This window comes from Protopterus annectens, chromosome 10.part0 (genome assembly GCF_019279795.1).
Source record: "Protopterus annectens isolate FY-2018-M chromosome 10.part0, PAN1.0, whole genome shotgun sequence".
NCBI classification, from domain to species: domain Eukaryota; kingdom Metazoa; phylum Chordata; order Ceratodontiformes; family Protopteridae; genus Protopterus; species Protopterus annectens.
In genome coordinates, this window is record NC_056744.1 from 1,150,698,577 (window position 1) to 1,150,725,137 (window position 26,561).

A 26,561-nucleotide genomic window follows, 5' to 3' on the forward strand; every position below is an offset into this window, starting at 1 on the left:
TAATTTGACTTGCACCAAAATGGCATGATGTCAACAACCCTTGTGACATAATTTTGTTTTTCAGCCAAGGCTGCTTCTTCCTGGAGACTTTGTCCTGACAGTATAACATATTTTTTTCTCTTTATTTTACAGTATACATCCTCCATTTGCAAATAGATACACAGTCTAGATTCTAAGGTTTCTTTGAATAGCTGTTGAGATAAGTGTGTGTAGATCTTTCATTTCCACATTTTTTATTTATTGCAAGGTTCTAAACCAGGTTCCATAACCCTTCTCTTGCCTCTGCTAGTAATGGTTGCAAATTGTCCTGCTGTTGAATAGAAGAATCATACCTGTGTCTGAGACTGAGTGGAGGAGGGAGTATCAGCTGAACATAAGTAGTCAGGGTTACAACATTTAAACTCAGTCTTACTAGATATAAGATTAACAATATTTTATTTTAAGTAATTTCAGAATTAAAATGTTGAAGTTGTGGCTAAGTTTTTTACAGAAGCATTGCTGGCCATTAAGACATTTTTAGGTTAACAAAAGAAAAAGGGAATGTCTGGCTGAAATATCACACTGGAAAGTAAAAATGCAGATTTAAAGTAATTTATATTAGTTGATGGGGAATGCAGTTTAGTGACTTATTGTTTCTGAAATATTTTCTGAAATATGGACAATGGTTCTGGAAAGCTTTTCTGAGCTATGTTGTTGAAAAATAGAAAAAGTTAACTGTAGTTTTTATCTAAACTGATAAGGATGTGTAGTTTGTTTTGTATTGTTATTTTCTGCTGTAAAAGGCAGCATTCATTAATAGATTGTACCTGCACTTTGTGACGTATTCTCCTTTTGTGAACCTCTGCCGTTGCATAACTCCATAGCATGAGGGTATGGAAATTCACCCTATGCATAGTGGAAATAGTCTCAGAGAAATCCATAAATGTATGATGAAGCATTTTGCCAATATAAGCTGTGCACTGTTAAATCATACTATATGACCATATCAGCCAGCCTCTTGGGTATCAGAGCGGGTCCCCTTTACATGGTCGACATTTCACAATGTCGACAGTCATATGGCCAAGACCATATGATAGACATTTGAAATGTCGACCATGGGGAACCGGCATCTCAGTACAGTGCGGAATGGAAAGATTTCTATTTCCGCACTGTAGTGTGAAAACAGAGTTTTTATATTAAAGATACAGGGATGTGGGGAGCGCAGGGTGGCATAGCCCCCCTGCTAGCATTGTTAAAGTTAGTTTCTTTTTTTTTTGGTCTGTTTGTATGTTCATTTCAAATGTCGATCATATGGTCTCAGCCATATGGATTTTGACATTGTGAAATGTCGATCATATCAAGTAGACCCATCAAAGCGCATCATAGATTGCAGTGTGCTTTCTGTATTGAACTTCTTTGGATGCTTTCCAGCATTCTTTTATACCTGTGAGTGTATACTTTGCATTTCCTCCAGGCCTCTTATTTTGGATCATAAGAAAGCTCTTTTCCTACATGAACAAGTCTGCTAGTGTATCTTAGCTTTATTGTGGGAGTATATGGTTTGTGTATGCAAGACCAAATAGTGTGCTTTGTATATTTCACCTCATTTTATGTCAAGCAAACATTGTGATTTGTACCTATAGCAAAAATCCCAACGTGTGCTGTAGCAGAGACTGACCCAGACTACTCTGATGTTCCCGACTATCTGGTCAATCATAGTAGGGTTCTGGGAGAGGACCCTATTCCAAGGGTAAGCCTGGTTTTGAGGATAAACCAGACTTGCAAACCAGAGGAGGGAGAATGGGATATAGTATGATTCTGATGATGATCAAAGGAAAAGCTCTAGTCCAGACAGAACATTAAAATGTGTGAGGAATAGAATTTATACTGTAGTGCACCGGAAACAATCCAGAAGCTCGTCATGCTACTTTTACGTCATTTAAATTCTCTGTGAATCCGAGAGCAAAGCCTAAGAGGATACAGAGAAAACAGTAAATAGTTATGCTGTTTGACATTATATGTATTTTATGACACCATGGCACACTTTTTACAATGTTATTAATTTTTGTTATATGGGCGGCCACGGTGGTGCAGTGGTTAGCATTGCTGCCTCACAGCAAGAGGTTCGATCCTTGGCTGGGGTGCCGTTTCCTCCCACATCCCAAAGACATGCTGCAGGTGGATTGTGCCTTCTGTGGAAGGTTGGGCTGGCTGGCAACTCGACACCGTGAACTGAGCCGCGGGCTGGGCGACGACGACACCGACCACTGCCATTCAATGTGTGGACAAGGTGATCCACTGTGGCGACCCCTAACCGGGAAAAAGCCGAAAGAAGAAGAAGAAGAAGATTAATTTTTGTTATACAGTTTGATTACTTTTGTATAAATGTAAATTTGCCTATGTCTCAAGTGATAATTCAATGAAGGTGTTTAAAAAAAATAGTACTGTCGGGTCTGAATCAGATATCAGGTAATGTGAGTAAATTTGCTGAATGTTTACCATCCATTACAGTGCAGCATTAAGTTTTCTGATGCCTTTATCTAACATGTTTGCAAATGAACACAATTCCTTACTGATTTGATAGAAATTATAATCTGCTCTGCAACTCTGCCATTGTTTTCAGAAATTGTTTTAGATTGTTTTGCAGTTTCCTACTGTACCCTTTTGCAATCAGTTTCCCTCCCTTTTTTAAGGAATATGTTCCCCTTAAAAAAGCCTAAATGTTTGCATAGATTAGGATCTCTGAAGTACCTAAAAGTCATTAGTAAATCAGGATTTAGTCATATGTAATTGTTCAGGCTATTCATACATGAAGTGCACAGTTACATACATTTGTTCTATGTGCTATTAGTCTCTACTTTGATTCATACACATGGATCACAGTAATGTCAGTAAGCATATAGAAGAATGCCATTTTTTTCAGTGGCACATAGTGGCTCATACTGTGCAGTGGAGTATAGTGGGTACAAGTCACAGAATAAGCTGCTGTCTAGTATGAAAATACTGCACAGTTAAGCAGGCACCAGCTTAGTAGTAAAGCATGAATGTAAAGCAAGAAAGCATGTTATGCTAACCAGGGGATCTGTGGCCTGGGAATTCTCACTGGTAGGAGGTCAGTTGTGCTACTGTGTGGAGATAGGGGCAAGTGTGTTTGTGATAGAAGGTTTGTATGAATTACAGGGAACTGCTTTACTGGTAGAGATTTTCATACAATGTAAAATAATATCTATCTGTCTACACACACACACACACACACACACATGTTCTGTTGCTGTCAAACTCTGTATGCTGAGTAGCATTTCAGCAGGGAAGGAGGATTGGTGTAGGTAGACAGTCCTGGTCCTTTTATATATTTAGGATGAGCCCATACGTACCTTTTGTAATGTTTTTGAGTTTTGTATGGTGGTGGGGTGGGTGAGGGGATCTTTTGCATGTGAGCTGTAAATAGAGAACTGTGGCTGCCCAGTGAAGTGAAGATGCTTATTATAAGGTCTTACCAGCTGTGTAGCAGTCTTTGTCAATCACACTGCATTTTGGCACATAGTTCTTTTGTATTCCAAATTTTCTCCACTGAGCCCCCTATTCATGAATCCTGCCCTCATAGTACAATGGCCTGATATCTTTATTCTGCACTTATCCTTCTTAAACTGCTAAACTGATATGGATCTACGTATAATCAGAGTAGTATGTTTTCTTACCTCCATTTTGGGCTGAACTTTAAATTGGTCTCATTTCTTCATCAGTCTGCCCATCATGTCCCAATATATTATGATTACTTTCTATTAATTCTTTACACTTAAGTATCTGAGGCCTTTAATATTAAGGAAAGTGCTAGAACCTCCCCAGACAAAATGAGATCAGTGCACTCAAGCAGTATTTCAAAGGAACATCATCTGACCCTGCTGTTAGATGCAATTTTACTTATTTTACTAAATATACATGTTCATTACTTGTCTGTACGCAAAATGAATTTCATTTATATCAGTAAAATAAGTATAGCTTGCAGATTCCAGCCTGTCAGCAATTTGATGACCTATTACTTTAATATATATTCCAGTATACCTCCACATATGTAGTGTATAATAAATTCTGCACCTAACCTGAACCTCTGTAGTAACTGCTATTGTATTCCAGTCTGCCTTTGCCATCCAGAAAGTCAATCATCTTCACCATCATTCTACAAAATTCTTTCCACGTTGTTCCCAGAGATATTTGTATACCATATATTGTAATTGGTATCCAGTGAGTATCCAGTAGTATATCATCCAGTGCTAAGGAGTAGTTCCTAGAAAATAAATATCCAGAGAGGGAGATGGAAAGAGAGGGAAGAGAGATTTATGTTACGCTAGTTTTAAGATGACAATAACGTGGTTTAAAAAGCATTAAGCTCTCAGGCTACTTAGAGACTCTTCCCATGTTTTATAGATATTCAGAATAGAAAATGCCTCATATTTCATCATTGAACATATAGTTCGTACAGTTACATATTTAATTATTATTATTAAACCTTTGCATCATTAGCAACTAATAAAACAAGTACTGTTCTCCATCCCCATGAAAGCCTCAACATTAAACACTTTAATAAGGCATTATAGTTATTGTGAAGACTGGTAGAGATGGGTGAAGGCTGCCAGCCTAGCCAGATAGAATTGTGCAGATAATTCTATCATTTATAAATATAAATGTTGAACTTAAAACAATGTGGCAACATTGCCATCTGCTGTAAAGAAAGCTAAGTCAAGCATTTCTTGTTGGTCCTTTGAACTTAAAATTACTTTATCAGTGCCTTTCATGTTTACAAGTCAGCTCCAGTCAAGCTAGATGAAGGCTTCCTGCCTATTGTCTTAAGGCTAAAGTTAATGACCACAATTTACATGTGGAATGTTTTATTGCTCTAAGTGTAAAAGAATGTAAATGCAGTTTCTGTCTGCCTGGGAACTCTAGGAAGTGTAAAAAGATGATGTAATGTTTTAGCAGAACTGCAGTTTCAATTTAAACAGTGAGAACCAGAGATTATTTAGAATTTTTGTCTTGATATCCAACTCAGCACTGCCTTATGCTCTCTTAAGTAAGTTATCTTAAAAGTGTGTTTTCTTGTAGAAATAGCTAGGACTATAAAGATTAGACTAAGTGTTTTTTCTGTGATGACAAAACTGTACTACTGATTTATTTTAAGTATTTCCTATGTGATCTCTGAACTCTGTGGACTAACACTGACTGTGTAGTAGAATGTATTGTTTTGTGGTTTTAATTATTTATTATGAAATATTTTAAAACCTTTTAACTGTGGCTGGTTTTGTGTAGAGATAGTTTAAGCTCTAGAGTACATTGCATATTTATAGAGTTTACTGTCCAGGTCACTCCACATAAGCTTTGACTGTTTAGTCACATCTACCAATTGGATAATAATATTGCACAGTAATAATTGGACACGCGTTTAAGGGCCTTTGGGTAGCTGATAAATATTAGCTGGGTGGTGGCAGTAATTACTACAGTATAGGCTGAGTAAAAGGGGCACAGCTGAAGAACATATGCCGGCCTTCCCCAGGAGGGTCTGTGTGGTTGTATAAACTTATCTCAAAGTGTGTGTGTGTGCAAAACACTGGTTGGACAAAGAGGGTGCTGGAGATTTTAGCTTGCCCAGCTAGGCTGAGATCTGGACCCTATAGCTGTGCCAGTGGGGAGTGTTACTGGGGACCTGGGGAGCAAGTGAGCGACCAGCCCCAGACTGACTGTGATCTCTGCATGCTCTTAAGGGAAATTGCACTTTACTCTGTGTATTTGTTATCCTTTCCTCTCATATGAGATGCCCTCTCTGGTGTTAGTGGTGAGGATTGAGGCTCCTTGATTGCTGGGCCAGGGCACAGGCATCACATATTAATTGTTTGGCAGTGGTGGGATATCCATATCACATATTAATTAGTTGGAAAATACGAATTGGCTTGTAGTGGTGTGGGTAGAGTGAATCCTGTAGCTTGTGTACAGTGAGCTTTGAAGGTGTTTTGTACACTAACACAGCCACACAGTGAATACTCAGAGGTCAGATCACAATTGTTTTATTTCTTTTGTTAGCTTAGTTAGGGTGAGCAGGCAGCATGTCAGCAAAGGAGTATGGAAAGCTGACAAGGAGCCAACTGGCGGAGATGTGCCAGGCTAAGGGATTGGTGCATGGAAACCTGACTAAGGCAGACGTGATTGCAGCCTTGGTTACAGCTGCATCAGAAAACAGCAACCAGGAGGACAGTCAGACTGGCAGTGGAGATATAATTCCCTCGGAGAATGGACAGCTCAACCTTTCTGCAGTGGACTTAAAAATCCAGCTGAAGCTAAAGTGTCTTGAGGTGGAAGCCAGGCGTGTGGAATTAGAAGCAAATGAGAGACTACGATGTTTGCAGGCTGAGGAGAATGAGAAACTGTTACATCTGCAAGCTGAGGAACAAGAGAGACAGAGGATGCATGAGAAGGAAATGCTGACTCTTTGCCAGAGTCATGGAGGTAATGGGGAAGGGAGTAACTGGACCCCAGAAGCACAAAAGGTCAGCAAATTTCTTCCGCAGTTTAAAGAGGGGGATAATTTTGATAGCTTTATTCACATGTTTGAGAGGGTATGTAAACAGTATGAAGTAGACCAAGGGCTCTGGGTATGGTTCCTGACCCCCTTACTCCATGGTAAAGCTGTAACTGCATTAGCTAAAATGTCTGACATTGCATGTTTTGATTATACTGCTGTAAAGAAATGTGTTTTAGAACTGTTTAAGCTAACACCTGAAAAGTATAGGAAAAAGTTTCATGAGCACAGACACAAGACAGATGAAACTGTATGTGAATATGTTGCTGAACTGAGCACTTATTTCCATAGGTGGGTGAGTGGATGTCAGGTCACCACTTCTGAAGGTCTGGCAGACCTTTTGGTGAGGGAAAAAGCCCTTAACACTTTGCCTGAGGACATGAGGATCTGGTTAGCTGATAGACAATGTGCTACTTCAGAAGAGTTAGGGAAGAAGGGAGACCTACAACGGGCAAGCAGGGCAGCCCTGCACAGGAAGGGGGCCCCCAGTACTACTCATGGGTCTGAAAGAACCCATGGTGGGCAGCACAGCCTGCCCCAACATAATCTGCCAGTAGCAGGGGAAGCCACTAGTCCAGATACACGTCCAGGAGCCAGGGTTAAATGTTTTGAATGCAACCTGTGGGTCCTTGTGGCATACAGGTGTCCATGGAGGCAAGGTGGGGAACCAACGGTGAGGGAGCCAGTAAGTGGGGAAAGACAAAATGCCAATAGTAGGTTGTCTTGGGACAACAAGGGTACCAAACTACCACCAGAGGCTATATCCTATTGTAGTGAATGGCAAAGATGCCATTGCCAAGAGAGAGACAGCCTCTGATATAACTATTTTAAAGCCTGCAGTGGTTACAGAAGAGCACTACTTGCCTGGGCAGTCTACTCCAGTCAGGGCTTTAAGAAGGATTCCATTCCAAATATCTTTGGCTAGGGTTCACCTTGATTGGGAGGGTGGAAAAGGAAGCCAGCAAGTAGGTCTGTTTGAGGATATACCTGCAGATGTCCTGATAGGGAATGATTTTGATAGTGCAGTACCCTATGCTTGTGCAGTTACATGCAGTCAGGCTTGGAGACAAGCATGTGGGTCTGGTAGCCTGGAGGAGACCCAGACAGACTGCATACTTGCAGCCAGGACTAGTGAGGTGGTTGCTTCAGGGAGTGAGCTACGCTGTAGCACTGAGACTGAAGGTGAGTCACAGCTGCTTGTGGGTACTGATGTTCCCTTGGACAGAGTGACTGCAAAAGTAGAGGTGAGTAGTAGTACCCAGGCTGACAGTGAGGCACCACTGTCAGAGGATACCAGATTTCCTGTGGAAGGGGAGCTGGGAAGGGTTACAAGGAGAGAGTTGAGACAGGCTCAGCTCTCAGACCCTACATTTCGAGGCCTGAGGCAGGTAGCTAGGGAGGCACCTGATCCTCAAGGAAAGGGGTATCTGTATACTGGGACAAAGGTTTACTATATAGAGAGTGGACCCCTGAGGGAGGGATAGAAGGTGAGAGAGTACAACAGTTGGTAGTGCTTAGAGCCTACCGTCTGGCGCTTCGAGCCATAGCCCATGATATTCCATTTGCAGGTCATGTGGACATAAAACGTACAAAGAGGCATATTATGCAGATCTTCTATTGGCCTGGAATTTCCAGAGATGTAACAGGGTACTGCAGGACCTGTGAGCAGTGTCAAAAGGTAGGCAAGGCAGGAGACAAGGTGAGAGCTCCTTTGATGCCTTTGCCTGTGATTGAGGAGCCATTTCAGAGGGTAGCTATGAATATTGTGGGTCCTCTGAGTACCCCAAGTTCCACAGGGAAAAAGTATATCCTAGTGGTAGTGGATTATGCTACACAATACCCTGAGGTAGTGGCTTTGTCCTCCATTGAGGCAGAGAAGGTGGCAAATGCTTTGTTAGAGATTTTCAGCAGAATAGGTTTCCCAAAAGAAATACTGACTGACAAAGATGCCGATTTCATGTCAGACCTGCTGGCTTGTCTGTGGAAGTCCTGTGGGGTGAAGGACATGAAGACCACCCCCTACCATCCCTAGACTAATGGTCTTGTTGAGAGGTTAGACTGTACAATCAGGTTCATGCTACAGGCATTTGCAGATTAGTTTAAGAGGGAGTGGGACAAATATTTGCCCCATCTGTTGTTTGCTTACAGAGATGTTCCCCAGGAATCCACAGGTTTTTCACCCTTTGAGTTGCTGTATGGGCATAGGGTGAGGGGACGTCTAGATTTAATTCGAGATGAGTGGGAAGGTGAGTGGGAGTCTCACAAGGAGTCTGTTGTGGCATACATCCTAAACCTCAGGACAAGGCTCAGAGAACTCATGGGCTTGGCCCAGGAGAACCTGGCAGAATCCCAACAACAGAAAAAGGTGTGTTATGACAGGAATGCTCATGCTACAGAGTATGCTGTGGGGCATCAGGTAATGGTTCTCATTCTTGTCAGACACAACAAGCTGCAAGCAGCTTGGGAGGGACCCTACAAGGTGGTAAGAAAGGTAAGTGATGTTAACTACATGGTGGAACTGCTAGGCAGAAGGCAGAGGCACAAACGGTACCATGTTAAAATAATGAAACCTTACCATGATAGAGAGGCCCTTGTGCTGAGCATTTCCAGTGAATTGCAGGAGGAGTCTGAGAGAGATCTGGGGACTGATCTCCTCAGTGAGGCTTGAGGTGACACCTCAGTGGAAGGGGTAGCAATGTCCCAGCAGCTATCTCTTTCCCTGGTTCGAGAAATCCAAGAAGTGTTACAGAAATTTGGGGACATGTTCACTGGGAAATCAGGGTGCACCCATCTAGTGCAGCACCAGGTGGATACAGGACCCCAAAGGCCTATTAGGCAGGCCCCTTATAGAGTGCCTGAGAGAGTCAAACAGACCCTGAGGGAGGAGGTACAGGAGATGTTGGAGCTAGGGGTGATTCAAGAGTCCCAACAGTCCCTGGGCCTCCCCAGTGGTGCTGGTGCATAAGAAGGTTGGCAGCACCAGGTTCTGTGTGGACTACAGGAAATTAAGTAGTCACACAGAGTCAGATGCTTACCCCATACCTAGGACAGATGAGGCTCTACAGCAGCTGGGTGGGGCTAAGTATCTTACAACCATTGATCTTACCAAGGGTTACTGGCAGGTGGCCTTGACTCCCCGTGCTAGAGAGAAGTCAGCCTTTGTGACTCCGTTTGGCTTGTATGAGTTCACAAAGATGCCCTTTGGGATGAAGAATGCCCCAGCGACTTTCCAGAGGCTGGTAGATAATATCCTAGTGGGAGCAGGAGGGTTTGCGTTTGCTTACCTGGATGATATTGCCATCTACAGCCATTCCTGGCCAGAGCACCTTCAACATGTCAGGGAGGTGCTGGGCAGACTGCAGAGGGCAGGGTTGACCATTAAGCCGAGCAAATGCCAGGTGGGTATGGCAGAGGTCTCCTACCTAGGACATAGAGTGAGGAGTGGTAAGATAAGGCCAGAACCTGCCAAAGTGGAAGCCAGTCAGCCATGGCCTGCACCTGTTACTAAAAAGCAGTTGAGGGCATTCTTAGGGACAGCAGGGTATTACAGAAAGCTTGTCCCCAGTTATAGTACCATAGCTGCTCCACTCACAGACCTGACAAGGAAGAACAGGCCAGATAAGGTAGTGTGGACCCCAGCATGTGAGCAGGCATTTCAGAAGCTTAAAGAAGCTTTGGGAGGACCCCCTGTGTTAGCCAGTCCAGATTACTGCAAATAATTTGCTGTGCAGGTGGATGCTTCAAACCATGGGCTGTACTTAGCCAGATTTTTTCAGAGGGAGAAGAGCACCCAGTGGTTTATCTCAGTCATAGGCTCCAACCCAAGTAGGAATGCTATGCAGCTGTAGAAATGGAGTGTCTAGCCATAATGTGGGCACTGCAAAAACTTCAGCCTTATCTGTATGGAAGGAAATTCACTGTTATGACAGATCACAACCCCCTAACATGGTTAAGCAGAGCCAGCCAGCAAAATGCCAAGTTGCTAAGATGGAGCCTGGGGTTGCAAGCATATGATATGTCAGTGCAGCACCGCAGTGGGAGTAGCAATGCCAGTGCAGATTAGCTCTCAAGACAGGGAATGGGGTGAGGTACACTCAGATAGACCTAGTCCTCTCAAGTGGCGTTTCTCGAGGGTCACTTGAAAAATTAACTTGAGTTCTCTGGGGGGGAGAAATGTGAAGACTAGTAGAGATGGGTGAAGGCTGCCCACCTAGCCAGATAGAATTGTACAGACAATTCTATCATTTGTAAATATAAATGTTGAACTTAAAACAATGTGGCAACATTGCCATCTGCTGTAAAGAAAGCTAAGTCAAGCATTTCTTGTTGGTTCTTTGAAATTAAAGTTATTTCATCACTGCCTTTCATATTTAAAAGTCAGCTCCAGTCAAGCTAGATGAAGGCTTCCTGCATATTGTCTTAAGGCTAAAATTAATGACCACAATTTACATGTGGAATGTCCTTTATTGCTCTAAATGTAAAAGAATGTGAATGCAGTTTCTCTCAGCCTGGGAACTCCAGGAAGTGTAAAAAGATGATGTAATGTGAGAACTAGAGCTTATTAAGCATTTTTGTCTTGATATCCAACTCAGCAATGCCTTATGCTCTCTTAAGTAAGTTATCTTAGAAGTGTGTTTTCTTGTAGAAATAGCTAGGAATGTAAAGATTAGACGGTTTTTTTCTGTGATGTCAGAACTGTACTACTGATTTATTTTAAGTATTTCTATGTGATCTCTGAACTCTGTGGACTAGCACTGACTGTGTAGTAGAAAGTATTGTCTTGTGGTTTTAATTATTTATTATTAAATATTTTAAAACCTTTTAACTGTGGCTGGTTTTGTGTAGAGATAGTTTAAGCTCTAGATTACATTGTATATTTATAGAGTTTACTATCCAGGTCACTCCACATAAGCTTTGACTGTTTAGTCACATCTACCAATTGGATAATAATATTGCACAGTAATAACTGGACACCCTTTTAAGGGCCTTTGGGTAGCTGATAAATATTAGCTGGGTGGTGGCAGTAATTACTACCGTATAGGCTGGGTAAAAGGGGTACAGCTGGAGAACCTGTGTCAGCCTTCCCCAGGAGTGTCTGTGTGGTTGTATAAATTTATCTCAAGGTGTGTGTGTGTGTGTGTGTCAAGCTACTTGGGCAGGGACACGAAGCACTGGTTGGACAGAGAGGGTGCTGGAGATTTTAGCTTGCCCAGCTAGGCTGAGATCAGGACCCTATAGCTGTGCCAGTGGGGAGTCTTATTGGTGACCTGGGGAGCAAGGGAGTGACCAGCCCCAGACTGACTGTGATCTCTGTGTGCTCTTTAGGGAAATTGCACTTTACTGTGTGTATTTGTTATCCTTTCCTCTCATATGGGACGCCCTCTCTGTGGCGAGGATTGAGGCTCCTTGATTGCTGGGCCAGGGCACGGGCATCACAGTTATAATACTAACCCTGCAGTAAAATCATTAGTAAATAGCATATGAAAAAAATTGTATATTGCCACTGACCAGAATTCATTTCAATAATCAGGACAATCCCTTAGACTATTTGGAAGCTCATTCATACCGCCTACCAATTTTCCTTCAGATTAAGAAACTTTCAGATATAATTTTCAGCCAGGGAAGGAATGCAAAAACAAACTGACCACAGAATGCTCACATCATAGTACACAGAACAAGTGTTAAGATTTAATTGGAAGCATCATTTATGCAAATATCTTTGGACATCATCCTTGTAATTAATGTCTTACTTTTGTCAGGGAAATTGTACACTTTTTTATAAAGGCAAAATATAGCAGTTCAGATCTGCTGAGGAAGCTTCAAAGTAAATCAACTTTGTGGCACAAAGATATCTGATCAAAGCCTGCTTTTCATATTGTTAAGGACTCTAACTGATATTTGAAATGTTTTTTTTTCATTGTGGGTAATATATTATTTAATGCTGGACAATGTCTTCAGTATAGCAAGAGACATGTAATTACAATAGTTATATCTGTTTTTCTCTGCTAGATAAGTAAGTCTACACATCTGTGTATTCCCTGACTGCTGTTTGGGTTTTCTTTTATTCAAAATAACATGATTAGATATAACTTCAGAAAAAAATAGCTGCAGTTAAGTGCAGTTCTTAAATACACGTGTGTGTGTGTGTGTGTGTGTGTGTGTGTGTGTGTGTGTGTGTGTGTAGGTATATTATTGTGTTCCATAGCTCCAAACTATAGCTACTGTAACAATGCATGTACATTTTATATTGCATACAATACTTTTAAATGTATTCATATGACATGGCGCATTAAGGTGATTTTTTTTTTATACCGAAAAGTATAAAGTTGCTGTAATGACGGTTTATTGATAACAATTACTGGCATCATAAAGTATTGTATGTGACTTTCGGGTTTTCACTGGCATCATAAAGTAATCATCATATATTATATTGCTGCATACCTGCCAAATCACTTTTAGTAAAGTAGGAATATTACATTGTAAATAGAAAATTAAGATAAAAGTATACCTTAATGTTACCACATTTTAAAACCTGTAATCTTGACACTTAAAATGTCATACATGTATGGGCACCATTTGTCAAAATTATGCTTAATATGGCAAATGGTTTACAGACTGAAAAATTTGAATATGTCCTTTGCTCTGAGTGAAAATATTAAAGCAGTAAGAAACAATTTTGTACGGCATTAGTGAAAACAATAGCAAAGTAAAATAAATTACAATACGTATAATTTATTCCGTTAAACAGCAAAAAAAAAAAAACTTGGAATAAATATTATTCAGTAATTTACTGAGGCATGCATAGCTACAATGTTCATAAAAATTCATTCATTAGAAACAATTGGAAAGTGAAGCTTCTAACTTGGATGCTGATATGCTTTATAAACAATACTGAAAAGAACTGTACATTTGCTTTTACAAACTCTGCAATTGTATTTTCATAGTATAACATATGAAGAAGTAACAAAAGATTTCATAGCAGCTATACAGCACACATTGTAGAAAGGCAACTGCAGTTCAATACCTATTTCCATAGACTGTGGCGAGTTGAATTCATTGGTGTGCAGCCTTAAAGACTCACTGTATTATCAGGTGATTAAACATGTATAGCCAGTGTTTTCAATTTGGAGACAAACTTAAACATTCTAATCCCCTCCCTCATTGCAGACAATACATGTTTTGGGACAGTAAAGCCTTTTGGTGATTAAAAAAGTCTTGAAATAAGAGGCTTAAGCAAAAAAGAAAAACGTTTTACCAGTCTAAAATTCTGCAAAACATGTTAAAACAAAATGTAACTTGGTACACCAAAAGCATGACAAATATGCCTGGGCTTTTTAATTTAAATTTTAGCACATCTCATTGTACAAAACAAATACATTATTTCCAAAAAATGCATATCATGCATATGCTTGGCTACACCTTGATATACTTCATGAGGTTTTCTACAAAAGCAGCAGTCAGTCCACTCCAAGTTCTTATTTTCCTAAAGTCCAATCAATGGCCATTTAAATTACTTGTGATTGCAGTAACTCCATGTACAGTAGCAATCCCCAGATTACATTTCTTGCATAATTTTGTGTCACTTGACTCCTTCAGGTTGCAGAAAAACATGCCATTTTGTAAAGTACAAAACTTTGTTGCACACCATTCAGAAAAATCGCTCAGTCATACAGCTAGTTTTGTAAAACTGGAGAGACGGGGGACATCATGTTCTGCTGGTACAAGACAAATATCTTTGTTGGATTTTTGCATTTGCTTCATTGTTATCAGCTTTTTGATTGTTTTAAACATAAATAAGCAATCTAAAATAATAGCTACAATTATTCGACAAGTTTTTAAGTTTTTAAGCTGCTACATAAACTGTTTCAAAGCCTACAGAAGTACTTTGGCTCTGGGAAACAGACTGATCACTGATATGTCCAAGCACTTGGTCAAACCTTTGTAAAGATATAAATTTGAGTTTCAGACTTTTATTTCTTTCAGAAAATTCATACTAAAACAAATCCTTTGTGCAACTTTGTAATTTTATGATAGCAATAATTAAAATCTGTTTCTATTTTACAGACTTTGTTTCCCCCTTTATTTCAGGCTTTATCCAGATTTCTTCAGCTGAAAGGTGCAGAGGTATGCAGACCACTTTACTGCTGCTGCTGTCAGTAGTCATCTCACTCACTCTCTCTCTCTCTCTCTCTCTCACACACACAGACCTCTCTTTCCAAAATTGCATACTAATGGAAACCCTGTTATTCTATCAACATTCTAAGTTTATAAAAGCAATATTTAAAATCCGTCCCTATTTTCGGTCCTTTGTTCCCATGTTGTTTGTGTGTCTGTCCAGATTTCTTGTGCTAAGAGGTTGAGGTATAGTAATCTCTTAACTGATGCTGCTGCTGACAGGAAAAAGCACGATCGCACTGTCTCTCTCTCTCTCTCTCTCACACACACACACACACACACACACACACACACACACACACACACACACACACAGTCTCTTCTGCTTTTGTGCACATATTCATTCACTCACTCACTCACACATGCATACAACAACATAGACACACATGCACACATACACTTTTTCCTGTTTCATTTATTTTTTTTTTACCCTCGCTAAACTGGAAAAGTGCTGTTTAGCGAGTATAAAATAATAGCTCAATTGATCTCTGTCTCTCTTACTCATACACACACATACTCTCTCTCTCACACACACACACACACACACACACACACACACACACACACACTTTTTTATTTTTTATTTTACACTCTCTAAACAGCTAAAGCACTGCTTAGTTAGCGTAAATTAATGGCGGCCATTAGTTTTTTCTGTCCGAGCTCCATAGTGGCTTGATATTGTGCCGTGAAGTGGCGGACTCATTTTCAGTGGGCATTACTTGTACATTAATACCCTGCTGGAGAACATTTGTTTTCCAGTCAGAGTGCTGATGTACAGTTCGCCCGTTCTCTAAACTCATCTCAAGTCAAATTGTTTTTATAGCTTTTATTTATGTTTAAAATGTTTACCATACCATTAGCTCTGTAGTAAAGCTGTCACCTACAAATGCCAACTGTATTTAATTTGGAGTACTAAAACTTACTTGTCCATTAGAAATTTGATTGAGATGCGTAATGCTTAACTAAACTTTGACCACTCTTGTTAGGTATTTATTGTTATAGAGTAATGACAAACTAAAATGTGTAAGTGTCTCAATCAGTGAAAAAATACTTGGGCAGTGTTTTTCTATAACAAGGTGAAATGTTCACTTGACATAGTCATTCACTTTTTGAAGCCCACTTTATTCTTTTCAGGGTTGTCTTTTAGTATGTTTAGTAGGGTCTATATTAGATGAACGAAAGTTAATCTTAGCGAAAGCTCACATGAGTGAATATTGCAGAACTCGAAACCGCAGTTGCGAGATCGCGGTACAGTGAAGATGGGAATATTTACCCTTTCCTCACTGTAGTGTGATCTCAGAGTTTGAATATATATTTAGGAGGGGTGTGGGGGGCTGCGCCCCCCCACAGTTGCAGTTTCGAGTACCTGGATATTCGCTCATGTGAGCGTTCGCTAAGATGAACTTTCGTTCATCTAATATAGAACCTGTTTAGTATATATGTTAAGTACGTAACCTTTTAACAGAAAAAAAAACTTGACTTATACCTGGAAATAAGACTATAATGCTGCCACTTGGCGTGCAGTTCTGAAACCTGGTCTTCTGCTTAGTAACATTCAATACATCAAGCATATCAGTTGCTATGGGAACATCACCAGTATAATGATCACGTGTATACTCTGTCAGACTAGGGTTGTTGGGAGGTTAGTTTGTGCATTATAAGAGCATATAAAACTTATTAGAATCTGCAGAATCTGCATATCTTTTTGTATCTGCATGGGATTTATATAGTTGCTTAGGTTTCATCCCACATCCCAACGATGTACCATCTGTGAGTTATTGATGCCCCAAATTGTTTGTATTTGAATGAGCATGTGGTTGCATCATGCGATGGGCTGTTTCCCCATTCAGGATTAGTTCGTAGCTTTGTACCCACTGAGTGCCAGGATTGCCATTGGCACCCTTTGATCCTGTATTGGACTAAATGGATAATAAGAGAATGAATGAGTAGCCAGCGTCTTTTCATACTTGCTGCCACTTGATCATAGTCACATGATTAATTGTGCACCATGTCAAAAAAAGTAATCCTGAAAGACAATCTAATGCATGAAAGCAGCTTAAATATGTTTTCTTTAACTTGTTTTATTCTGACAATAATTTCTTTCACTTGATCATCATTAAACAAGCAGGCATGTACCCAGTCAGAAAGAGATTAGTGTTTGTTTCTGCAGCGTGTCCTCTGCTTGATTACAAGTGAATAATTTGATGATTATCAAGTTAAGAAATGTTCTTTCTGGGTATCGTGTCAGAATCTGTGTGAAAGAAGCTAACATACTTCCCCTTTAAAGCAAATTATGCATATTTTATATTCTGACAGTTTTTCATTGATTAGTCAAATTACACCTTGTATGAAAGGGGTTATTATGTTGTTGACAAGGTGTGTATAAAAACAGCTGAAATACCACCCAGAAAACCTGTGTACTTCTTATTTTACTTTCATACAATTTATATAATTTGTTTATAGTCCAAAACACACCCCATTAAGAAAAGCTTGTACTAGTGTGACATTGTGTATTTGAAAGAATATGTAACACATGGTATTAAAATTATGTCTTGTGTGTGTTTTTTCAGATGGCTTGTATTTGTTTGCAAAGTATTTTCTCCATGTGACATTATGATTACTCTGGGAAATTTTGAGAGTGGGAGAAAAAAACAGATTTTCTTAATTAATATTTTTAATGTTTTTATGCAAAATTCACTCCCACTTGACTGATTTAGTATGACTGGAATGAAAATTACAGCAATTTATATTCAGAGGGAGATTTTGCTAACTATGTTTCAGTTTTTCACACAAACAAATCATTGTCTTCAGCATCTGATCCAGATAATAGTCAATGTAGTTTCCACACAAAATAAAGACAGAAAAAATAATTGTATCCTCTTAACATCCTCTTGCACTATAACTAGGCCAAATCATCTCTCTCAAATCAGTACAGAAAGATCATGAAAGCGGTAAACCATTTAAAAGCTATAGCCACTGTTATATAGGAATCTAAACTGCCTTAAAAGAACATTAAGATGGAGTAGTGAACTGTATTAAAAAAATGCAGATTGCAAATCGTTATGCTACAGGAGACACATTTGGAAAGCATGTGACTTTGATAAAGAAAGGATTTCAGGATGGTTATTCAGCAGAATATCTGGGACAAAGGAAAAGGGGAATATTTACATCAATTATTAGAGAAGCTCCAGTAGTGACAGAAGCGGAAAAAAAGATGATAATGTTAGATTTGTAGTAGAAAGGGTCTACTGGCAAGCAAGGAGGATTGTACTGGCATGTATTCATATTCTACCTACAACTGCTACAGTGGAGCTTAAGAAAATTCTGGGAGAAGTAATCAGCTTTCTGCAGGGAATATTACTTACAGGTGTTGACTGGAATCTAATTTGTAGCAATAAGGCCATATCTCTGGGCCTAGAAGGGGAAAATGTAACAAAAGTGGGCAGATTTATGAAGAAATTTATGAACATATTTGGTATGGAAGATATGAATTCAATAGCAGGAGCTCAAAGAGAATTTATATGTTATTCCCCAAGGTACAAAAACTGGGTAAGGCTAGACAGAAATTATATTTCACAGGACCATGTTCATTTAATTGAAAGTTTTGACACACATCCAATAACTGTTTCAAATCATAAGCCAATGATAACTAAAATAAAAATGCAGAATAATGGAGTAAAACTAAGACACTGGCACTGCCCCCACCTACCTGTTAAACAGAGAAAAATTTAAAGAATGACTAGTAGGAATGGTAGAAATTTGTTCTGAAAATATAGAGAGTGGGATAAAAAGAAAGTGGAGTTTAAAATAGATTAGAAGTAAAAGAAAAGAGATATGGTTAAGCAGTAACAAGAATTATTTAGAGGAACAGACAAAGGTTAAAGTGTTGCGGAACAGGGGGAATCTCCCAGAACAAGAAGAGGTGTAGTGTAACTGCAGAGTGCTAAAGAGAAATTAAAGTCCTACCTCGATAATATACATGAGTTTAGAAAGATTGCTGTTACACAACTGCTTTTTGACAATAACTCCAGATCACAAAACCTTTTAGCACAACAACTCAGGCAACAGAAAGTAGAAAGGGTTTTTGCCAAGCTTAGGGAGCCTATAACAAACAAAATAGCCAGATATCTTATTAGAAATATTTTGGAAATTTTATGAAAATCTGTATAAAGCACAGAAATATGAAAATAAAAAAGCACAAATGGAAATGTTCATGGAAGAATTAAATTTGCCAAGGTTAGCAGTAGATGAGGCTCAATTACTAAGGATTGGAAGAGATAGAGACGGTGATATATAAACAATCTACAGGAAAGTCTTGGAATACATGGTATTCTTGTGGAAGTTTGGAAGCTAGGAGGGAAGAAAGTGATAAAAGATCTATAATTTTTTAACAGTATTTAACAAGGAGAAGAAACACCAACATCCTGGGAGAAAGCTGTGATGACTTTCCTCCAGGGCCCATCAGATTCAGCTTCATACAGGCCCATTTCAATTCTAAATCATGATTATAAAGTGCTTATGTTTATAATGGCTAAAATAATGGCAATGGTGTTGCCAAAATTGATAGATATGGATCAGTGTGGTTTTATGGAGGGGAGTAAACATTTAACAGCATTAACAGAATAATGATGATCCAGATGTAAGAAAATGCCACTGTTATTAATGTGTCTTGATGCAGGGAAAGCATTCAGTAGAATAAGCTTGTTTATATGAGGAGGGCAAGGGAAGCATTTGCATTCCCTGATAAAATAATGTTGATTAGGAGGATATATAACGGATTGTATGTGAAAATTAAAATGCCGGGTCCTCTCTGATAAGTTCTGCTTCAGCAGAGGAACCAGGCAGGTATGTCCTCTTTCCCCTTTGTTATTTGTGTTATATTTAGACTCATTGGCAAAGAAAATAAAGGACTCAGAAATTCAAGGTTATAATTGGTATGGTAAACAAGAAAAGTTGACTTTATTTGCAGATGATATGATTTTGTACCTGATAAAACCAGAAAAGGGCATTTCTCTGTTGTGGAACATTCTGAGACAGTTTCAAGTCTTTTCAGGATACAAAATTAATGAAGATAAAACAAAGACAATAGCTATAAACTATGTACCCACACACAAATTGGTTCGGCAATGCCCATATTTATGGGGCATGATAAAATGACATATTGAGGAGTATGGATTAAAAAGGATTCTGCTATGGCTGCTAAAGATATGTAGAAAGAAACTAAGTAAAGGGTAATAAAAAAACTGAGAAACTGAAAGCTGTGCTTTATGGACATAGATAGCAAGTTACAAGCAGTGAAAATATTTTAGTCCCTTTAGTTTTATATACAGGTCAGGGATTCACTTCATAATCTCGAAATACCGAAATGTCGAATTTCAGTATCTCGAGACCATGAAACCGAATCCACAAAACACCGAAACAACAAAACCCCGAACCCAAAACCACAAAATTCAAAACACTGAACAAAAACCACACACACTACACCATACATACACCACAACACCCACATCACAACATAAACAAAACTACACACACACACAACTCATACACACATAAGCAGGGGGGAAAGCACCCCTGCACCCCCACACCCCCCCACTTGTATATACTAATTTCGAGATCGCACAAACAGGAAACAAAAGCAAACTCACACACGCACATTCTCCAATCCCTCACACACACATCAAACATATCAGCACACTCACATACACTGTAACTCCCACTCAAACCCCTTACAAAACACTCACTTACCTGACATAATACCTAGATCCACACACAGCACCGCGCACCATCAACACACAATCCCGGACATTACGTATTGTAAGGCCATAACCGTGAATTTGAGATATTCAAATTCACGATTATGAACTTTCACTATTGTAAACATTCGGCTTTATAGTCTCGAGATACTGAAATTAGACATTTTAGTATTTCGAGATTATAAAGTGCTCCCACAGGTCAGACATATCTTTATCAACCAGTGGAGAAGTTGTAGATAGCAGTTAATAAAGAGCTAAAGGTTTTATCTGGGAGGGAAAAGAGGGCACGAGTCAAGTGGGATAAGTTGATCCTTCCAATACAACAAGGAGATTTTGCGATTAACTGATTTGAAGGGGCATTTCAGAAGCTACACAGTTAAGGCTCTTCTAGAAAGCACAAGCAGAAACCTATAATTCAAAGTGGAAATGGATACTGATGAAATGGGTGAAGCTGAAGAAATAAGGAGAGACTCAGATTTTACATGCAGATCCTTAAAGAGAATAGCAGTAACCATACAAAATATATTCGTAAAGTAGCAGAACGTATTATAAGTGCTAAGCCAACATGGTAGTGGAGGCAGGAGATTATACAAATAGGGATGACTGCAATTAAGGGTACAGAGAAAAGGCAAGAGGGGGGCTGGAATTTACTAGAGAAAACTGGCCAAGGAACCAAGGTATTGGAAACAAATAATTAGAGAAGAAAATGTAATAGAATAGAAAGAGGCTAAGGATTTATTTGGACTGCAGGCTAAAGATTGCCTTCTCTATCAAAGATTGGTATTAGAGCATAGGCAAAGAGAAAGAAATAGGGGGATCCTAAGTGACAGACCAGCACTTGTAGAGTTTGTAGTAGAATCTTAAACAGAAGCTGCTGTTAAAAGGGGATAATTAATAGGCCGTATAAAATATTGCATGATAACTATATGAATCAATCAGAGGAAGTTAGAAAGGATTGGCAAGAGAGATTAGATAAGCAATTCACAAAGAAACAATGGGAAAATATATGCATTGCTCCCAAATAAGCAAAAAGGTTAAGAAGATTTAGGATCTTTGCTTGGAAATGTTTGCATAGGTATTTTTATACTCCAAGTAGACTCCAAAGAATTTTTCCTCAGGTAGATTGCAAATGTTGAAGGTGGGATGCGGAAAAAAGAGGTAATTGGGAACAAAAGATTTAGAGAGATCAAGGAATACACAGGAAATTCGTTTGTATCTGTCTCTAGAAGTAGTTGTTTGTGAATACACTTCTCCAGAAGTTTTAACAATGGGAATAATATGGCAGTAGTTCTGAAACTGGTTATATCAGATAAGGTCCCTCCTTTATGAAAGGAATGATGAAGATTTTTTTTCATAGAGAACGTATGCATGATTCCTTGACAGAGCTAATAATTAGGCCAAATACATGATAGGCTATGGAACTGTCAGCAAGCTTTAGATATTCTGCTGGGAGTTTATCTGCTGAAGGAGAACAGGGTTTCAGTTTAAGGAATAGTGATTTGATGTAGGAGGTCTTGATGAGTTTTTTGGTGAAGCAGGACATTTTAGCCAGTTATCTGACAGACTTCTAACCAATGCTTGCAAAAGGAAGACAGAGATTCCAGTGTTGCTTTACTTAGGCTTTGCATCTGACCCATTTTGATTAGGAAACCATACCTAGTTCATAAATTATATCTGGAGGCTTTTCTTTTCACTGCACTTATTGGGTGTTGTTTCTCAGTTGCTTCATCAACATTAGCCCAGTCTTAAAGATTCAGGTCTGTTAACTTCAGTGTCACTCAGTACATAAGCTTGTGTTTTTATGGAAGAAGCTTACAGTTTGTATACACATTTAGCTTATCTTAACACTTTGCCTCTATTTATGGTATTTTTTTCTTCTTTCTAGTGGGATCCCAGGACAGCTTGTTGGAGATCACCTTTCGCTCAAACATATCGACAGTATTATGCGACTCCACCACGCCAAAGCCCGAAGAGATCATCCTCCCGCCGATGAACGACGGCACTGATCTTTCACTTCCCCTCAATAGTCCCATAGGTATGAATAACTGCTTGGTGAAACTGGAGTACTTGCACTTCATCCCTGATCGTCAGTCCTGCCAGGAAATCCTGGGAAATCTGGAGCTGATGAAGTTCAGGGAGTCAGGGATTGCTTCTGAGTATGAGTCTAACACAGATGATAGTGATGAACGGGAGTTCTGGACCAATGAGGACTCTGTACGGTTAATGAATGTGATAAAGAAACAGGACATAGGGGACTGTATTGATGATGAGATTGCAGTGTAAAGGCATCTTTTCTGAGATGTACTAAATACTAGAATTTGCAGCTCAGAGTCAGTCTAATCCATACTACAGCAACTGTTATCCATATTGCCTTTAAGAGACAATAATTGTTATTTTGTATCAGGTTTCTTGCCTGGGAGAAGCAAAAGATAAGTGACTTTTGTGGTTCCCTTAGGATGAATTTTGGGCCATTCTCTAGCATTTTAAGCAACATGTTAATGTGTGTTATTTCAGTACAGCAGTGCAAAATTTTAACAGCAAAGCATTACCTCGAAGATGTGACTAATTTTGCTTTTCAGTAATCGTCCACCCATTATTATTTTGCTTCACTGATTCTCTGCCCATCTGGATTCCCATCTCAGTACCTGCAAAATTATGTAATACTAGTATCAGTTTTGTAAAGAAAGACAGCTTACTAGTTGTGATAATGAAGATTGTTTCATTGTTATATGCAGTGCTAGGCTCTACAGGCTGTCACTATGTCTTAATGATTCTCTCTACAATTTTCGGGCAACCTTCCATCTAACAAATATTCTTTCTTTGACTTTCCAAAGTGAAGGCAAAACTCTCTCTTCATACACTAGGAACAGTAGCCTTACATTAATGTCCTCTACATCTGCTTTTGCAAAAACTTCTTTCCACGTCTCTCGCAGTTTCTGGATGAAGATCGATTTTTTTAACATTTGCTGAAGCAGTTTTTGGTAAGTGCTTTTCATAGCCCACTAAGAATATCACAAAAATAGTGTACTGTGACTCTTGCATTGGATTATGCAGCTGATTGGAGAATGAGTGAATGATTTAGTTAATGGGGACAAAATGTCTTAATGGCACTTATTCATGGAGTAGTGGTGGTAGACAGAGTCAGTTATATAATGTCATGATGGAGAGTTATGCTTCCAGTCACAAGACAAATGTTTTCTGAGAGCTAGTTTGTCAGCAATAGTAAGGTAAGTGTGTGTGTGTATACAGTATATAAATGTTTTCTGAGAGCTAGTTTGTCAACAATAGTAAGGTAAGTGTGTGTGTGTATACAGTATATATATATATATATATATATATATATATATATATATATATATATATATATATATATATATGGGTCTCTGTTAAACCATCGAATTTACAAACTGTCAAACACGGGTTTCAGGAACACACTTTAGCGAATGAACAGCCTGTCGAAACGTCACTGAGTCAAATAGCAAATCATCGAATGGAATAGCAGGCTGCAGCAGTATTTAAAGTATGGGAGAATTTGTATTTTGTACATTGTACCCAATTGCAAATATGGAAGACTTGCCTCCAGGAGTGCTGGGTCAGAGTTATACCACTACTTCATCCCAAAGAGGTAAAGAAATCCTTGTTTTGGATGACTATACATATAATTTGGAGAAGGCTACGAAGTGTAAGAAATATTGGTGTTGCACTAGGAAGTTGCCTGATAAATGCAAGGGTAGAGCAATTACTCTCTGTGTTACGTCGGGGGAGGAATTGCTGAAATCAGTGTGCCATGACCATCCAGGGGATCCTGCACAGGTAGAGACGTACAGCGTTGCTGTTGCTCTAAATGAAAGGGCTACTCTTTCGCGTGATACACCCTGTATTATTGTGGATGATGCGATTGCATCTACTTCTTTAGAATACGCCCCTAGTTTGCCGAGTAGGCGTGCTTTTCTACAGAAGGTTAGAAGAGCAAGAAAGAAGTTACAACGGCAAGCACAGAAAGCAGGTTTGACTCTGCTGAATTTAAATGTGCTGGAGTTCCAGCTTAAAGGTAGTACGTTTGTGCAAAAGAAGAAATCTGATAAAAGCAATGATAATGTTGTAGTGGTATTTACTACACAGGGTAATTTGCAAGACCTAGCTAAGGCAGATATTTGCCTAATGGATGGGACTTATTTCATTAAAGGGGCGGCTTGCCATCAGTTGTATACCTTTCATGGTATAGTGAAATGTGGGGCCTTCAAGAAAGTTATGCCACTGCTATTCTGTTTAATGTCAAAAAAAAGTCTGAAATCATACAATTACATGTGAGACTGCGTGTTTGCTTTGCTTAATGAGCATGATTGTACCACTTCAGTGCGTTATATCCTTTGCAATTTTAAGATGGCTGCTGTAAGAAGCATTAGGAATAATGTGAGTGATGTGATTTGCAAAGGGTGTTTTTTTTTCACTTCGGCAGGAATATATGGCGAAAGTTACAGGCCTTAGGGTTAGGGCCAGTTTACAATGGAGATATATCATTCCAACATGCTGTCAAAAAGCTTGCTGCACTTGCTTTTCTGGAGGTGAAAGATGTTGTGAGTACATATTATCAGCTGAAGAGTTTGTTCTCTAATGATGGGAAGGAGTTATTGACATATTTTGAGGAATGGTATCTCCTGGGAAAACCAAGGAGTTTCTCTACCAGATCTTCAACTCAAATATGGTTTCCTCCTCTGTTCCCTGTTGAATTTTGGAATGTGTCTATTTTAAATCACCTCAGTTTGCCTAGGACACAGAATGCTGTTGAAGCATGGCATCATCACTTTAAATGTTTAACAGGAAAGTTTGTTTCTGATGTGTACACCGTGATGTGTGCTATTTGCAGAGAGCAGAATAGGGTTGATGAGTATCGTATATGTATGAGTGTAGGTTGTCCACAGTCACCAAAGAAAAGGGCGTTAATACTCCGTGAACAGCAGTTTGAAACAATTTTCTCTCACAGAGAAGAGTATTCTCACATGGAGTTTGTCTGTGCCATTGCTAACTTATTAAAAATGTGAAGTTTGATTTGACACGTCACTGGGGGTTTCACAGGTTGGATTTGTTGTGGATTTGCTGTGAGGTTGCACTTCGGGTTTGTTTTCCACATTTGCTTTTGATGGTTTGTGTTTCGGTTGTATGTGATTTAGATAGTTTGTACATTCGCTAAAGTGTGTTTCTGAAACCCGCGTTGGACAGTTTGTAAATTCGATGGTTTAACAAAGTTCCTGACATGAGTAGTACAATATAGACCATGGGAAAGATGAAGGAATGAAAACATCAGAGCAAACGCCAAAGTATCCCAAGTTATAGAGAAAGTCAAGGAGCACGGATTGTGTTAATTCATCACGTGCAGGAAAGCAGAATATAATTTGGTAAAGGAAATTTGGGAGAGACAGGAAGAAGGCAATGCAAGAAGAGGCTATCTAGTCAACAGATGAATAGATTTTATGACAGAAGACCTGAAACAGGTGGAAATGACTGTCACAGAAGGTAGGAGTGTGGTTCTGAATACAGAAATTGTGGCTGTATTTGATGTGACACTCAACCCCATGTAAAAATGGGAAAAAGTGGGTTGATGATGATGCTAGATGATATGCACACATATAGTAGTAGTTTCATCAGTTAAGCATTTCTTTACTCAAAGTGTGACTCAAGTGAGTGTTTTTCTTGATTCACATTTTTCTTAATGTGCAGGATCATCAGGTTCAGGGAGCTTTCCCTTTTTCCCATGTTTGTCTGATTCTGGAGTTGTGTGTGTTTGTGTGTGTATGTATGTATGTATGTATGTATGTATATATATATATATATATATATATATATATATACATACACACTTACAGTGGATATAAAAAGTTTACACACCCCTGTTAAAATGCCAGGTTTTTGTGATATAAAAAATGAGATCACACTAAATAATTTCAAAACTTTTCCAACCTTTAATGTGACCTATAACCTGTACAACACAATTGAAAAGCAAACAAATCTGTTAAGGGAAAAAATATAAAAAATAAAAAACGTACAATAAGCCGGTTGCATAAGTGTGCACATCCTGAATCTAA

At 39.1% G+C, this 26,561-nt stretch overlaps 1 protein-coding gene across 1 annotated transcript in view; it reads left to right on the forward strand.

The window, feature by feature from the left end:
• LOC122813522 (carboxyl-terminal PDZ ligand of neuronal nitric oxide synthase protein-like) overlaps positions 1–26,561 on the forward strand; it is a 2,813,298-nt gene that overhangs the window by 2,642,729 nt on the left and 144,008 nt on the right. Inside the window, exon 10 of the mRNA XM_044085881.1 lies at positions 22,364–22,513. Coding sequence (XP_043941816.1) covers positions 22,364–22,513 — 150 coding nt within the window. The remainder of the gene's footprint in view (positions 1–22,363; positions 22,514–26,561) is intronic.